An 18331-nucleotide genomic window follows, 5' to 3' on the forward strand; every position below is an offset into this window, starting at 1 on the left:
GCCCCCTGCAGAAGAGCAGATCAAACACTCTTGAACACTTTGGGGAGAAGTGAGTTTCTCCAGATCTTTACCGTCCACAGCAGGTCCTGGTAGCGGATGAGGAGTCTCATGATGTCGGCCGCCCGCTCCGCCTGACCCTTCTCTGGACCGTCCACTGCTAGTTTACTGGGAACAGCTTTGTGCAAGAAGAGGTTTGGAGCCATGATGGTGGAGACGGCCCACAGGTTCATGCGGTTACGCCTCTCGCTTAGGACCACCTTACTGAGGAACTCCAGCAGCGCCTGGAAAAACATGCATTCACACTTCAAGGTTTCCATCCTAAGTGGCGAATTTAACTTGTGTGGAAAATTGGGAATTCATGAATTAAGCACCGTTTCCATCCAACGAGTCAGAGAGAACAAAATCGTCACTTCCTGATAAACTGGCACTAAATATCACTAAAGCCACTGAATATAATAATTCTCAAATATAATAAATTACTTGCGCTTCGAATGAGCAGACGAAACACAATAAATACTGTCAATGCTTTCGGAGGTGAATGTCAGCTGTTTGGGAACGCAGTCGTGGTAGACAATTATACAGAAATACTTTGATGACAGACTTTGCTCGGGCATTTCAGAACGACCAAAACAACATTTCAGATGCTGTGCAACAAAATCGGTCCACTGGTTAGTCGGGTTATCCCGTCCCATAGCGCAAAGTCACATTACTTTTTTGAATGCTCATGCGGGATTTATTCGCAAAATGCATTTCCATCTCCCATTATTCACATTAACCCTTTTTCGCACAAGTCAAAAACCACCTCAAGCGAACGTAAAAACTTTTTTGCGAATTAAGGGATTTCTTTTCGAAATTCACTCGTTTCTGATGCGATACTTCAAAATGTGAATAAAACGAGGGTGATGGAAACATAGCTAGTATTTGGTTTTAATCTCGCCTTGATTTTAGGCAGTGCTTGAAGTGGGAAAAAAGTCCCCCATTTGTTTATTTATAAGTACTTTTTGATAATTCACAATCTATGTATACAATCAATTAATCAATATTTAAATCAGTTTTCAATACAAATTAGCACAAGTCAAGCTGCGATACCAAACAGGACCACAGGGAGACGCCAAAGACCACTAAACCGCCTGCATTGACCTGACTGCATATGGATGTATTCAGAATCACTAAACCTCTGACCACAGCACAATCTAAAACACCTTCAGTCAAATACACGCTGAAAAGAATAATTTACCAACATCTGGATGCAAGTCACCGTTCTCTCCGCAATCTCTGAATAAATCGGCCGTGTTTTCTCTGCATTAGCGCTGTTTTGAATTCTCTTTGAATTCACTTACTGCATCCTGGGACTTTTAAAATGATGTAATCGTAAAAGCCTGCTTCTTTTCCTTTTTAAGGTATTGTTTTCGTTATAAAGTACTGATTCAAATTAGTAGTCAATAATTAATTATTATTCTACCTCCCCTGACATGCTCTCGCGGTCCACACATTGAACCCTGAGGTAGACCGACTCCGGGTTAGGGTTAGGTGTGTGTGTGTGTGTGTGTGAGTGTGTGTGTGTGAGAGAGTGTGTGAGTGTAAGTGTGTGTGTGTGTGTGAGTGAGTGTGTGTGTGTGTGTGAGTGAGAGAGTGTGTGAGTGTGAGTGTGTGTGAGTGTGAGTGTGTGTGCGTGTGCGTGTATGGTTTGTACCTTCAGTGTGTTTCTGTTGGGTTCTGGCAGCAGCAGTACAAGAAGATTCAACACGTGCAGCTTCTGTTTCAGGTCTGCAATATCTGTACAAAAATCAAGCGTAGCGTTAGTTTTGGCAGGTCACGTTAGTCAAGCTCGCATCAGCTTACTCTCAGCTGATCCCCATCTACCTATAGGAATACGACACCTATCTAAGCATTCATATATAAGGTCCCTCAGTATTATCAGCAGTTTTCGCATTGCTCAATAGCTAATTACCCTTCTCCATCCCCAACTCCTCCTCTGTCAGTCAGGATTCAGCCTTCTGATTCTCCTTGAATCAGACTAATTCTAAAATGTGTACATAAAATGATTGAACTTTAACAATATCTGCAATACATTTATGTTAGTTCTGTTCTGTTTACTCTGGGGGGTTATTGCTGCTCTTATGCTAGGCTGCATGGAGGCGCAGGGAGTTCTTGCCCAGAACAGAACCATACCGCCAATCCAAACTGTATGCTAATTGTCAATCATCTTTGACGATAGTGGTCCTGACAGAACAATTTAAACATGATTCTTCCTCAAAAAGACTCGTAAGTACATTAGAAACCAATGACACAAAATACCAACATTATCATACAGTACCAAGATCATATACACTGGTGGCCAAAATGATCAGAACACTAGTATTTTCAGCAGCTAAAAATGGTTTTAAGTCAGTTATTTCTATCTTTTGCTGTAGCGTGTCAGTAGGAAATAGTTAATATTTCCAAATATTCATTTTGGCCATTAATTGTAATAATGCAGTGAGATGTTTGTTTCAAGAAACCTCCTGCAAAGCTACAGTGCTGTTAACAGTTTGAGGCACTTGTGTAAAAATGCTGTGAAATGAGGATGCTGTCAAAAATAGATTTTCTTTATCAGTTAACTTCTATTAACTGAATGAAACCAACATTTGGTGTGAGCATCTTTGTGTTTAAAGCAGCGTTTGTCCTCGGTGCACTTGAGCAGAGTTTCTCAGGAGCTTCGCAGGAGGTTTCTTGAAGCATCAGTTCTTCTGGATTGAGTCTGTCTCAGTTTGTTCTGTTTCTTCATGTGACTCCAGACAGACTGATGAAGATCAGATCAGAGCTCTGTGTGCAGCACTAACATCTCACTGCATTATTACAATTAATGGCCAAAATGAATGTTTGGAAATGTAAACTGATATTTCCTCCCGACACACTACAGCAAAAGATAGAAATAACTGACTTAAAACCATTTCTTACCTGGTGGAAATACTACTGTTCTAATCATTTTGACCACCACTGCATAAGATCAGAGATCAAATCTTTGACTGAAGTGAGTATTTTGGTATTTTCTTCTGGTGAAGCTACTGTGCTGTAGATACACACTATACACACTATACGACATACAGGACCTCAGTGAGACCTGCCTCACACACCTCTGACAGCACTGAAGGTGTTGAGGTGTTCGACGGTCAGCAGCGGCGCCGGGAGTTCACGGATGAACTTCTTGAGCAGAGCGGCAGCGTCATTCGGACTGACCTCGTCCCAGCTGAACGAACCGCTGTAAAACGAGTTCTCCAGCATCTGCTGCAGCACCTACGACCGACACAGCGACTGTGAGCCGAAACACACTCACACAGAGCTTATTCATATGTGATGCATAAAAATACTTCGGCTATACCATGGTATAGTAAGCAGGCATTCGTACAAAACATGTTTTTCCATTCCACAGCGCTACTTTTCCATTGTTTTTCTATGTAAACAAGTGCAGGACAGGCGTGTTTCACTGTTGCATTTGAGTCTTTTATTGTGTCTCACGCATGAAACAGTGTTCTAAAAACATAAAATGTCTTGAGATCTTGCATTGTTCCCCATTCCACTGCGAGTATTTTGGTATTTTCTTCTGGTGAAGCTACTGTGCTGTAGATACACACTATACACACTATACGACATACAGGACCTCAGTGAGACCTGCCTCACACACCTCTGACAGCACTGAAGGTGTTGAGGTGTTCGACGGTCAGCAGCGGCGCCGGGAGTTCACGGATGAACTTCTTGAGCAGAGCGGCAGCGTCATTCGGACTGACCTCGTCCCAGCTGAACGAACCGCTGTAAAACGAGTTCTCCAGCATCTGCTGCAGCACCTGCGACCGACACAGCGACTGTGAGCCGAAACACACTCACACAGAGCTTATTCATATGTGATGCATAAAAATACTTCGGCTATACCATGGTACAGTAAGCAGGCATTCGTACAAAACATGTTTTTCCATTCCACAGCGCTACTTTTCCATTGTTTTTCTATGTAAACAAGTGCAGGACAGGCGTGTTTCACTGTTGCATTTGAGTCTTTTATTGTGTCTCACGCATGAAACAGTGTTCTAAAAACATAAAATGTCTTGAGATCTTGCATTGTTCCCCATTCCACTGCATGTGTCTATGGAAATCAGCCCTTGTGGTGTCAGATGGAACTTCAATAGATACCATGGTACTACCAAGGTACTTTTAGTACTTATTTCATAATAATGTTTTATTTTACTTTGATTCTGGACTGAGACCCTGGAACCCGCAGAATCCCTTCAGAATCGAGACCCTTCTTCTCCAGAAACGACAGAAGCTGAAACAGAAATAATAAAAAAACAATCATGTACAAAACACCCAAGAGTTTAGTTTGAGTTGATGAAACGGAAACGGCAGCAAGTCTTTTCTTCTGTATTGTGACGAACATACAAAACGGATTATCGGAAAAGAAAAAAATGTAGGGCGGGGCTTGGTTCTGTGCATCAGTTGATGATTGGATGTTGAAGTGTGGGCGTGGCTCTCAAAAAGGGAGGCGGATCTGAATGTGAGCTTGCAGGGGCGGAGTTTAAAAGCACCAAATGTTTGGAAAGTCCTTTTCACTGGAAGATCCAGTTATGACATTTTGGTTAAACATGCGGTCAAAACATGTATAAAATAAAAATGAAACATATGTACGGATGAATACCAATTGACATTGGTAACACTTTACTGAAAGCCTTTATGTATAATGCATTATAAAGTTATTCGTAATGTTAGTTGTAATGCATTATATCTTTTCATAAATAGTTGGTTAAAATGCATTATAATACTTGAAGGTTGGTTTGTCGTGATTTGATGCATTGTATTTTGTAAAGGTGTAACAATAAAATAGACGAGTATTATAATGTGTTATAACTGTGGTTACAATTATTAAGGAGATAATAATGCATTATAAGGAGCATTACAAAGTATAATTAATGCATTAAAACTACATTTGTAATGCATTATATATAAAGGCTTTAAGTGAAGTGTGACCTTTACATTCTGTATAATGCATTATGAAGCTATTCGTAATGTTAGTTGTAATGCATTATATCTTTCCATAAATAGTTGGTTAAAATGCATTATAATACTTGAAGGTTGGTTTGTCATGTGATTTGATGCATTGTATTTTGTAAAGGTGTAACAATAAAATAGACGAGTATTATAATGTGTTATAACTGTGGTTACAATTATTAAGGAGATAATAATGCATTATAAGGAGCATTACAAAGTATAATTAATGCATTAAAACTACATTTGTAATGCATTATATATAAAGGCTTTAAGTGAAGTGTGACCTTTACATTTCATGCCGAATTTAAAGTAGTATTATAACAGTTTGGACGTAATAAATTGGTGCAAAAGGAAATGATGTCATGACGTACTGTTTGGAGGAAGAGTGGGATCTGAGTGTTGGGTTTGATCTTCTGATCGCTCTCCACCAATGAGGCGAGAGGAACGCCGAACAAACAGCTCTCTGACAAACAGGAAGACATTCGACAGGATTCTGATTATTGGTCACACAGATCCGAATGAGTGTGGTCACGTGACAGGAAACTCACCAGGGATTTTCCGTTTGCAGGTTTTGTGTCGTTTGACCTCGAGCCCCAGCAGGTCGCAGAGCGCCGTCATGTCAATCAGAGCCAGCTGACGGACCTTCTTCATGTCCTGCTGGGAAAGATCCAGCGCCCGCGTCTCTCCCAGCCGGCACTGCGGACAGATGACCCGCTACAGACGGAGAGAGAGAGACGGGAAGAGGAGGTGAGACACACCTCTCTGTTCACTGGTTTGATTTTATTATCATTATTATTATTTAGCCATTCTGAGATTATGCATCAGCTAATTACTGCAGAGAGACAGATAGGCGGAAAGTGAGTGTTATGCGGTTGCTATGGTTTTTTTAGTGTGTTGCTATGGTGTGTAACTGTAGACAGGCGGACAACTATGCGGTTGCTATGGTGTTTTTAGTGTGTTGCTATGGTGTGTAACTGTAGACAGACAGACAGGTGGGCAGTGAGTGTTGTTATGCAGCTTTTATGGTGTTTTTAGTGTGTTGCTATGATGTGTAACTGTAGACAGACGGACAGAGAGTGTTGTTATGCGTTGCTATGGTGTTTTTAATGTGTTGCTATGTTGTGTAACTGTAGACAGACGGACAGAGAGTGTTGTTATGCAGTTGCTATGGTGTTTTTAGTGTGTTGCTATGTTGTGTAACTGTAGACAGACGGACAGAGAGTGTTGTTATGCAGTTGCTATGGTGTTTTTAGTGTGTTGCTATGTTGTGTAACTGTAGACAGACGGACAGAGAGTGTTGTTATGCAGTTGCTATGGTGTTTTTAGTGTGTTGCTATGATGTGTAACTGTAGACAGACGGACAGAGAGTGTTGTTATGCAGTTGCTATGGTGTTTTTAGTGTGTTGCTATGGTGTGTAACAGTGCGTCTCACCGGCAGCGCTCCGTCGTCTCTCCTGCACTGGCTGCTGTTGTTCTGTGGTAGTTTGGCTTGTTTCAGTAAGATGGCCGCTTGTTCACAATACGCCACGTCTGTGATAAAGATCTCGTCCATCTGCAGCCCTTGAGTCTCCTGACCGCTGACAGCTACACACACACACACGCCGTTAATGGCTGTTTCCATTGACAGCTGGAAGCGTTCACTATCTGATCCATTTGAATATGATTTCCATGTGAAAAGGCAGGAAATTGCATCTTGTGTTCAAAGGGCACGTGCTGCATTCACAAGCGCTGAGTTAATGTATAATCACTGCTCATCTCTCAGAATCTGAAGCATTTGAATGTTATTAAACACACATATGCTCTTATATTAATAGATGTGACAGGTGAAGATCTGCAGCTGATAATATCACTGAATAATAAACAGAATAATGAACCGTTAGGATCACGATGCTGTAGTGCATTGGTTCCCAATCCTGATCAAGGAGAACCCCCAACACTGCACACTTTAGATGTCTCCCTAATCAAACACACCTGATTCAACTCATCAGCTAGTATTGACTGGAATGGGAGCCACTGCTGTAGTGTTTCAGGCCAACATTACACCTTACATTGGGTTTCCTTCTAATGAGATCCTCAAAAATAATCAAAGTGTCTCTGCAAAACAGCTGGAGTGTTGTGGTTGGTTGCTAGGGTTCTTATTAACGCATTAGATAATCTTAATAGCTTCTCAGCCAATAGAAAAGAAACAGTGTGTGTTTGTACCTGATCGTTGTGTCTTTGTCACACTCTCCATGTTTCTGTGTGCGTCAGGTTCGCTGTTGTGTGTCTCAGGAACTGCTGACTGAATAGAATACAATTATTTAGACACACACACACACACACACACACACACACATGCATACAGGAGAGATGTGTTATCTGTGTGATGAACAGAACTCAAGCCTTTATTCAGATGCACTGATATGATCTGACATGATGTGAGTGTGTATTGTGTGCTGTGGAGCACAAGCACATACAGGCCTTTACAAATGCCACGACTGACTGTTCCTCCACACACACTGTCCTTCTGTCATTATACAACCATAAACACTCGAACACCGTACAATCTTTTAGTTGATCAGCAAATCTGACACATATCAGCTGTGCATTTCATTATTAAAGAGGTCAAAGCATAGTTGTATTATTTATTAAAATGCTAAAAACACTGACCATTCACACAGAACACATTTTTGTGTTTAAAAACGTGGGATGTGCATTATGCAGGTTCAGTGGAATGAAAATAAACACACGACCATGAGACACGTTTTTAAAAGCTGAAGAACTTCAAACTTGAACTCAGTGTTGTTAGAATGGCGTATAATGTGCGAGACGCTGTGAAAGACACGACATGAGCGCAGTGGTCTAAGATTTCCATCAAGTGCATGTAATGCAATGAAATGCAAAAATGCGTTATGTATGAACGGCCCCTAAACCTCATTTTACTGATGTGAACATGTTTTCAAAATACAATGAAGACAACATTGGAAAATCAGATTCCTTATGATATTCGAATTAATATGATTTTAGTCCTGTTCAAATACAAATGCAACTTGAAAGTCACAGCTGTTATAAAGGCTCAAATGATGCAAAACAGAATGGTGTTTTTTACACTGAAAAATGCGATATTTGGGCAGTGGAATTGGGAAAAAAGTGCCTCATTTGTGAATGCTGTGTCATGTGCAAGATGCTGCAAGACATACGTCTCAAGCACAGTGGTCAAACACATCTGACTAGCACGTTTACATAGAAATACAATGGAAAACCGTAATTTGGAATGGAAAAACGTGTTCTGTGTGAACGGCCCCTTAATGTGTTATTGGATCCAAAATCAAATATCATTATGAACACACACACACGCACTCTCTCCCACACACTCGCTCACACACACACACACTCGCTCACACACACACACACACACACACCTTGAACTCAGTGTTGTTAGAATGGCGTATAATGTGCGAGACGCTGTGAAAGACACGACATGAGCGCAGTGGTCTAAGATTTCCATCAAGTGCATGTAATGCAATGAAATGCAAAAATGCGTTATGTATGAACGGCCCCTAAACCTCATTTTACTGATGTGAACATGTTTTCAAAATACAATGAAGACAACATTGGAAAATCAGATTCCTTATGATATTCGAATTAATATGATTTTAGTCCTGTTCAAATACAAATGCAACTTGAAAGTCACAGCTGTTATAAAGGCTCAAATGATGCAAAACAGAATGGTGTTTTTTACACTGAAAAATGCGATATTTGGGCAGTGGAATTGGGAAAAAAGTGCCTCATTTGTGAATGCTGTGTCATGTGCAAGATGCTGCAAGACATACGTCTCAAGCACAGTGGTCAAACACATCTGACTAGCACGTTTACATAGAAATACAATGGAAAACCGTAATTTGGAATGGAAAAACGTGTTCTGTGTGAACGGCCCCTTAATGTGTGATTGGATCCAAAATCAAATATCATTATGAACACACACACACGCACTCTCTCCCACACACTCGCTCACACACACACACACACACTCGCTCACACTCACTCTCACACACACAGACACACACACACACACACGCAGGTGTGCTGTTACCTGAGCAATGGGGGAGGCAAATACGTCTCTGACGTGTCGAGCTGGCGTTTTGTTCCTCTTGCGCAGCGAGCAGGTGAACGAGTCGATACGTCTTTGAACCGCAGCTGCTTGAGTCTTAGTGAGAGTCGACAACAGAACGGCTTTATCAACGTCCTCTTCTTCACCATTTACCAGCGGAGACAAACCAGCATCCTGCAGCCAGAGCTCCTCCTGCTCGCCGTCTGACACACACACACACACACACACACACACACGTTTACTTAGCTATCTAAATGGGGATATTCCATAGGCGTAATGGTTTTTATACTGTACAAACTGTATATTCTATTGCCCTACACCAACCCTACCCCTAAACCTACCCCTCACAGGAGACTTTCTTTTTACAATTTAAAAAAATACTTTGTTTACTTTATTTTTAAACCAGTTTTACAAATGAGGACGTCCTCAAAGGGAGGTTTTTGGAGATTTTGTCAGGTTTAACTCACTTTTGGGTACAAATTTGTCCCCAAAATATGGCTAAGTAGGTACACACACACACACACAAACACACACGCACACTCGCAAACACACACACACACATGCACACAAACACGCACGCACAAACACACAACCACACACAAACACACACACACACACTTTAACAATTTATTTAAATCCACTTAAAATAAACAATTTACAGGGACATAAATATTACAGATGTCCCTGTGATTTTTTTCTTTTAAGTGGATTTAAATAAATTGAGACGGCGTGATGCGTCTCGGTTAGGGCTCACGATTATTTCGATCAATATTGTAATCATGATTATTTAACACGATTATGAGTGGGCCATATGACCAAAACTTTATATGAATGATTTATTCAGTCAGTGATATCAAATACATATTTTATGCAAATGAGGTTGCTATGACATCTACATTTTAGAGACCAGCGAAATTTCACGATTCTCAATACCACAGCAGAGTACTAGAGTAACTAATATTAGTAAAAAACAAAAACAAAAGTCCTCAAAATTATTGAAAACAATTAAACTGTCAAAATAATAAAGCAAAGGACAGATACAATAGAATAAAAAGATACAAATGAAACAAACTGTGCTTTAAGGGTTTTTTTAAGTATTCAGTTAACAGCCTACTACAGAAATGAATAATCTAAAGTAAAATAAAACAGCATAGTTTTCACTGTAAGAATTAAACTTAATTTGTTTCTTATTAAAGCTACAAAAGTCCTTCACTCAGGAGCAGGGAGTGATTTTGTCTTTGTCTTTTGTTGTTTGATTAATATTAAGCTCACAGTCGGCAGCAGGAATATTAGGCTGCTGTCACTTTAAGAGCATGTTACACACCTATTTTCATTCTCAACTGTTTTATGTTTATTTATTACATAACTGACGAGGGTTTACGAGAAAAATTACTAAGCACCGCATTTTCACCGCATTTTCCACACACACAATCCTCCTGAGGAACAGTGCAAGTTCTTTTTCGCGCTTTTAAAAACATGAATAAATCTAATCAACTAATCAACACATTTTGCATGATTTTACTGATTTGCAGGTGAAATTGTTTTTTTTTTGGAGGAGCAAAAGCGCACTGCTGGAAAGGGGGCGGAATGATCGTTTTATCTCGATTCTTGTATTTTTATAATCGTTGGAGGCCGAAATCCAAATAGAAACTGCATTTGGATTAGTTGCACAGGCCTAGTCTCGGCTTCACCTTCAGACTGTCGGGAATCTCGTCTGCTGCTGTCTGGCTCCGAGTCGCTCCGTATGGTCTCCACTTCGCTCCAGAAGGACTCCAGGCACAACCTGTCGGGCTGCTGCGGGGTCGGGAGGTCAGGTGAGTCTGCCCAGGACTCAACATTCATCGCGGTGAGGCTGCAGTCCCTGAAACATAAAGAAAGAGGAAGAGGATGATGGTGACAAAGAAGCATCAGTCTGGAGGTTCATACTGGACAAAGGTTGAGCATCAGAGGCCAATCTGATCAGATTTTGGCCATCGGATTGGATCAAATCCTGAAAATGGGTTGTTTAAAAGAAAAAAGGATTCTGAATTCAGATTAAGGTCCTTGCACACTGAGTCCAAAATTTTCATATGTGACCCTCGACCACAAAACCAGTCATAAGGGTAAATTTTATGAAATTGAGATGTATGCATCATCTGAAAGCTGAATAAATTAGCTCTCCATTGATGTATGGTTTGTTAGAATAGAACAATATTTGGTTGAGATACAACTATTTGAAAATCTGGAATCTGAGGGTGCAAAAAAATCTAAATATTGAGAAAATCATCTTTAAAGTTGTCCAAATGAAGTTCTTAGCAATGCATATTACTAATCAAACATTAAGTTTTGATATATTTACGGTAGGAGATTTACAGAATATCTTCATGGAACATGATCTTTACTTAATATCCTAATGATTTTTGGCATCAAAGAGAAATGTATAATTGTGACCCATACAATGTATTGTTGGCTATTGCTACAAATATCCCCCAGCGACTTAACACTGCTTTTGTGCTGCAGGGTCAGGTATGCGTTTATATTAAGTGGCCTTACCTACTATGTACTTACATTTAAATAAATAATTCGTCATCCTATCAAAATGCTTGCTACAGATAGGAAAGCACAGAAAATCTAACCTGATCTGAATTTTTTTTATGACGGACAAAAGTTTCGGAGGCAGTGTGTAAACGTGATTGACACAACGTGAGGTCGTATTTATTTTTTAACGTGCGACAATTTCAGACGAGAATTTTGGATTGTGCAAAGACCTTTAGATCACAAAATCCAATCTTGGTTTTGAAATCCCCAGTTTGTGTTGTTCAAAACGTTTCAGTAAGATTGGGATACTTCAAAACAGGATTCTTTTGATCCAAGCAGAAGGGTGGGTTTCAGGAACAAAAATGTAATAAAACTTTAAAACCGGTCCAAAAAATACAACATTTGTAACATGTAATACATCCCCTAATCCACAAACAGCTGTCAATATCAAACAAAAATATTATATTTAATTTAAAGTTGTTGTTTTTTAATCACTGCTTGTAAACTACATTGGCACAATCATCAGAGATGAACCAGTCAGAAGTAGTTATTTGTGTAAATGCAATGCAAAACATTGGCTTTTCTCCATCAGCATGTCCCTTTAGGGGCTCCGTAGAGCTCTAGTAATCCAGATTTGGACATCTGAAAAAGTGTGTATCTGGATCAGTGTGATCCAATCCAGCCGGCACAAAAATAAGATGGGTTAGCTGATCCTGGATCGCAAAACATGGGATCTCCAAATCCACATCATTCTGATCCAGATGAAACTTTTTGAGCCACTGGCCCCTGGACTCTCAAGCATGTAAATGAGACATCTTCTACACAAGAGCTCAAAACTCAAACTACGTCCGGTTCCAGTTTTTACAGGTAACTGACCAAACGAACCGTCGTTCATGTCTTTGGCGTGCTAATGAGTTTCTGGTGACAGCTAGTAAGCTAGTAAAACCGGTTTCAGTTGAACTGCCCTGATTAAATCAATGCTGAAACTGTCAGTCGACTCCAGCAGCGTCGAACTCTCATCATGCTGAACTAATGTCAGATATACAAAACAGCATCTGTAGAAGCAAATGTGATGTTCTTTAAGTCATCTAGCGACTGATGTGTGTTTTAATGGAAACCAAGAGTAAAGAACACAGAGCAAAAACACATATTATACACGATATTCACTAAAAAATGTGTGAAAACAGAACATGCTATTCATGCTCTAATCTATTCTTTAGATTTAGGCCATTCAGCCAAAGATGGTCTGTTTCAGAACTGAGAACAACAGGCAAATTAGCAGAAGCTGAAAGCAGATAGTCTTGTTTTCCAGCACTAACATCTAAACATTCTTAAACCAAGATACATTTACTGGTGATACAAAATGACAGAAGATAAAGAAGTGCTTCTGAGAAATGTATCAAAATTCATTATGTTTATTAACAAACAGATGCCGATAGACTGCAATGGACAGACTTACAGTCTTTAAATCGTGGAATTTTCACAGCTCACAACGAGTTTTTGTGTAACGGAAGTTATTTTCAGAAAGACGTAACGTCAGCTGAACGATCATTGTTGTTCAACATCCATTAAACCGAACGCACTGTACTTCAGTCCTGACTGAGGTCTATGGAGTCATAAAAATTAGTGGTCGACCGATATTGGTTTTTTGACAGCCGATGCCGATATCTTGGAAAGCAGGGTGGCCGATATAATTGTATTTATTTTAATTAATATTTAAGACATCATTTGAAAATGGATGAAAAAATTAATTTGTAAAATAAACATACTTATACTTTAGATGACAAAGTATTTATCACAAATAAATAAATATTTAATAAAAATCTCATTATAAAGGAAGTAAACACTGTAACCAACAGGGCACTCAGTATTCTGGGAAGTTTGTGTGCATTGGGAATCATATTTTTTCAAAAAAAGCCAAGGTAACACTCATTTTACATACAGCACACAGTGAAAATGACAGCGGGTAAATGCATAAAACGCAGCATAATTTGAAATCACGAATTTAATGTTTAAAGCATTCAATTTGTACGGACCGAAAGTCATGCAGAGAACACACGAGCATGCAGGTCACATTTCACAAGATCTCACAACTGGATTTGACTAAGTTTGCAAGGTTTGTGAAATTAAATGTTCACTAGTCATTTAAAGATTTGTTTAAATGAAGTAAATGTGTATTTGCTGAATGCTGACGGCAAACGAGAAAGTATTATAATGTTTGCCTTTCTATTACTAATAATATAAAAGCAATCATTATAATACTTTGTATACATTTTAATTCCTTTATTTTTTAAATTATTACAGACTTCTATCCGTATTAGACAGAACTGTTAACGATGACGGTGCGCCGTCAAAATAAAAGTCCCGCCTCGAACGCATCGGCCAAACAGAAAAACTTATCGCCCGATGCCGATATTTGAAAAATGTCAAATATCGGCCGATATATCGGTCGACCACTAATAAATGGATGAAAAAATTAATTTGTAAAATAAACATACTTATACTTTAGATGACAAAGTATTTATCACAAATAAATAAATATTTAATAAAAATCTCATTATAAAGGAAGTAAACACTGTAACCAACAGGGCACTCAGTATTCTGGGAAGTTTGTGTGCATTGGGAATCATATTTTTTCAAAAAAAGCCAAGGTAACACTCATTTTACATTCAGCACACAGTGAGAATTACATGAATATGACAGAGGGTAAATGCATAAAGCGCAGCATAATTTGAAATCACGAATTTAATGTTTAAAGCATTCAATTTGTACGGACCGAAAGTCACGCAGAGAACACACGAGCATGCAGGTCACATTTCACAAGATCTCACAACTGGATTTGACTAAGTTTGCAAGGTTTGTGAAATTAAATGTTCACTAGTCATTTAAAGATTTGTTTAAATGAAGTAAATGTGTATTTGCTGAATGCTGACGGCAAACGAGAAAGTATTATAATGTTTGCCTTTCTATTACTAATAATATAAAAGCAATCATTATAATACTTTGTATACATTTTAATTCCTTTATTTTTTAAATTATTACAGACTTCTATCCGTATTAGACAGAACTGTTAACGATGACGGTGCGCCGTCAAAATAAAAGTCCCGCCTCGAACGCATCGGCCAAACAGAAAAACTTATCGCCCGATGCCGATATTTGAAAAATGTCAAATATCGGCCGATATATCGGTCGACCACTAATAAAAATCAGCTTAATTCAAGAAGAAAACAAGTTTATTTTTCTGACTCCATTGGCAGATATTTATACTGGAAAACAGATACTGAAGAACATCACATTTTTGCAGCGTGATGTTTTGATCTGACAGTAGTTGTGCAGAGATATTATTAAAATCATCGGTTACAGTCTCAGCATCAAGCAGATCAGATCTATCACACGTATGAGAATATTCACACTAAACCGTGTTCTCGGTCTCAGAGGCGGTTTAGTCAGGACTCTACCTGGTAATCGGCTGAGTTTTGGTTTGGGTTTGTCTGGTTGAGTGTTGCTCGTGCGGATGGTGAAGGAAGCATCTCACTCGACACAGATTCCTGTGCAGGACGGGTTTGGATCGAACCAAACGCGGTTTTAAGTCCATACAGTACATTCTCACTTACAGTCCTGCTGCTCAATCAATGCAAATGAATAATAATACTCCTCTTTTGTTTGAATATTGACATTATTCCTTTGGCACACGTTTGCTCGTCACATCTCTTTCCCTAATTCTCCAACAGATTTTCTTTTCCAGTTCTGAGTGTAAAAATGTCCATCAAACAGAAGATGAACTGATGGATGTGTCTTCAGATCACTTCTTCTCATCTGTCTCCTCTCCTCTCTTTTTTTACACTTTGACTATATTTACGGATGTACTCAGCAGATATCATGAAGTTCTGCTTGTTGTCATCATCGTTAGCATCTTCCTCATATTTGCACAGGCATACTTGTGTGTTTAACGAGCAGCGAGGCAGACGCAGGTTAAATCTGTCAATAGTGCGCTTAAAGAATCTCCTGGCGAACGCTAACAGGAAGCTGAATGACGCAGATACACATTTCATTGTTCTGTTCAATCTCAGCTGCTAGTTCTCTCTCCACAGTGATTAAATGTGCATTAAAACTAGAGAAATGCTACAAACACACGAGACACTGAATACACACATAACACAGTCGGAGTAATCTGGATCAAGCTCTGCTCTTCTGCTGATGGAATGAAGACATTCAGGCTTGTTTTTTGCTTCAGGTCCTGATGCCGGAAGACCGGTCAGCTTATTTTTAACCCCGAATCCCCCCCCCCTCCCACATGTTGAGATTCATTGTTGTTCATACGACATGCCACAATAAGCTGACTTTTATAGAGCGAGAGAACAAAAGCATTGAACGAACGCTAAAGGTTACACTACTTTTATATACAAACTACAGTCAAGATAAAGGCAGTCAGCTCCAAAACAACCTAATCTAAAACATTTATATAGCTACTTCATGCATTATAGACATTATATTCTTAATGATATTTATTTTTAGAATCACAGCACAAAAAATACCATCTGGAGTGACTACAGTCACGACATTACGACTGATACATTTACACTAAACACAAATATCACAATGACATACTAACACGCACAAAATATTTTAGTACAAAGACAACATGCAGCAAATGAATCTGTGAATCACCCGGTGAATTCGTGAACCAATGCATTTGTATGAAACACTAAATTCACTGAAATGATTCGGTCCACACACAGCCATTGCATGGCTTTGCACAGTGCTGGTTTTGATTATCTTAAAATATTACGATGTTTTCAAATAGAATTTGAAAATAGAAAACCCACAAAATAGCTCTGTAACACAAAACAACATTGTTGTAAAAGTACAGTAGCTTGTGATTGGAAAAGCTGCACTATTTGGGAACATCTGAGCATCTAAAACGTCATGCGAGTGAGAAAGTTAGCAGCATCGTTAGCTTTAGTTTCTCCTCGGTCTCGACACACAGATCGCCTCTAATCTGCTTCACACTCACTGACAGTGTCTTGCTTTCAGTCTTAATCCAGATTGCACTCGGAAAGCTTCTTATAGTTTGCAGAGTTCAACAGTTAAGTAATGTGAACCGCCAACCAGGTTACTCGTTACGCAAGAGTCATGCAGCATTCGATCCATAATCTTACTATTCTTACGTCATTTCTGTAGCATTGAACTAGTTTCCAAAGCCGAATTTAGAGCTTCGGTCAGACTCTCATTTCATGCTGATGTTAGTAACAGTGTGATAATCAGGTTAACTAGTAGACTGGTGTTTAGTTAGGGCTGGGTGATTGTTTCAGATTTATTGATTCATTTGAATGTAATGTTTTGCCATGATTTCATTTATTTTTTAATCGATGAATCTGAGTTTTGAATAAAAATATTAGCAAACATTAAAATGAGACACATTGTCAATACACCAATGATAACAATTCATATTTAATATTGCATGCTTGCATAACATTTTTAGCATTTACTGTTAATAATAGACTACTGCTGTTATACTTTGTCATTTTGAATTTAAACTGCCTTGAATTGTTTAGTTGACTTCTATTTTATCAATGAAATATTTCGCATTTTTCTTACTTTACATTATTTCTGAACATAACATGTTTAAGACAGTATTTGCCTTCATATTTCATGCATCTTTTCAGTAAAGATATATAACAAGTGTTTTACATTTACATCCAAGTGCTGCACTTGGAACAGAACTTTCTTAATAAAGAATCATATTGTGGTTACGTTTTTAAGTCAACTAGTTCAACGTAAAAAAATCGAAGTCGTAGTGTGTGACGCTGTGTGACCAGTCATAAGTCGCTGGGGGATATTTGTAGCAATAGCCAACAATACATTGTATGGGTCACAATTATACATTTCTCTTTTATGCCAAAAATCATTAGGATATTAAGTAAAGATCATGTTCCATGAAGATATTTTGTAAATGTTCTACTGTAAATATATCAAAACTTAATGTTTGATTAGTAATATGCATTGCTAAGAACTTCATCTGAACAACTTTAAAGATGATTTTTTCAATATTTAGATTTTTTTGCACCCTCAGATTCCAGATTTATTATATTACAAATATTGTGCTATCCTAACAAACCATACATCAATGGAAAGCTCATTATTCAGCTTTCAGATGATGCATGAATCTCAATTTCATAAAAATGACCCTTATGACTGGTTTTGTGCTCCAGGGTCACAATTGGTCAAATGATTTAGTCTTTTTCCACATCGCCCGTGTTCTCTGCCGCTCATACCTGACAGGAGCGTGTCCAGCCTTTTTGCCCAGCAGCCGTGACTGACCCGTGTTTCTTCCCCACGGCATCCTGCTCTGGTTCTGGTTCTTGGAGCCGCTGGTCCCGCGGAGAGCAGGAATCAGCAGCGGACTGCGTCGAGCGCCTGCGAGCTCCTCGGCGTGTAAACACATGAGAGCCAGAACGCTCCGCACAGGAACACCAGCGCAGCCCAGCATCCTGCTACAGGAAGAGCGGACCAATGCCACAACACGGGAAGCGGAGGACGAGATGTGGGGGAATGTCTCGCTTTTTAACTAGCTTGACTTCCCAAACTTCAACCAAGCACTGATAAACCTCAAGATAAACTGCCGTAGTGGTTTAGGCAATCAAAACTAGCTGTTTCCAGCCTAAAACCAGTACTTCCTGAATCAAACTAAACAGAAAAATCTCCAAA

The 18331-nt window shown here is 39.1% G+C and overlaps 1 protein-coding gene across 1 annotated transcript in view; it reads right to left on the minus strand.

Annotated features, from left to right (window-relative positions):
* Positions 1 to 18128, minus strand: part of LOC107558140 (rho GTPase-activating protein 40-like) — a 19977-nt gene extending 1849 nt beyond the window's left edge. The window contains exons 1-11 of the mRNA XM_016241764.1: positions 17899 to 18128; positions 10798 to 10967; positions 9089 to 9309; positions 7219 to 7297; positions 6449 to 6600; positions 5565 to 5730; positions 5388 to 5479; positions 4220 to 4297; positions 3665 to 3824; positions 1694 to 1776; positions 72 to 281 (exon numbers count right to left, since the gene is read on the minus strand). Of these exons, the coding sequence (XP_016097250.1) occupies positions 72 to 281; positions 1694 to 1776; positions 3665 to 3824; positions 4220 to 4297; positions 5388 to 5479; positions 5565 to 5730; positions 6449 to 6600; positions 7219 to 7297; positions 9089 to 9309; positions 10798 to 10967; positions 17899 to 18113 (1626 nt within the window). The 5' untranslated portion in view covers positions 18114 to 18128. The remainder of the gene's footprint in view (positions 1 to 71; positions 282 to 1693; positions 1777 to 3664; positions 3825 to 4219; positions 4298 to 5387; positions 5480 to 5564; positions 5731 to 6448; positions 6601 to 7218; positions 7298 to 9088; positions 9310 to 10797; positions 10968 to 17898) is intronic.
* Positions 18129 to 18331: the final 203 nt, after the last annotated feature.

Source organism: Sinocyclocheilus grahami, unplaced genomic scaffold (genome assembly GCF_001515645.1).
Source record: "Sinocyclocheilus grahami isolate Dianchi unplaced genomic scaffold, SAMN03320097.WGS_v1.1 scaffold633.1, whole genome shotgun sequence".
In the NCBI taxonomy this organism is placed as follows: domain Eukaryota; kingdom Metazoa; phylum Chordata; class Actinopteri; order Cypriniformes; family Cyprinidae; genus Sinocyclocheilus; species Sinocyclocheilus grahami.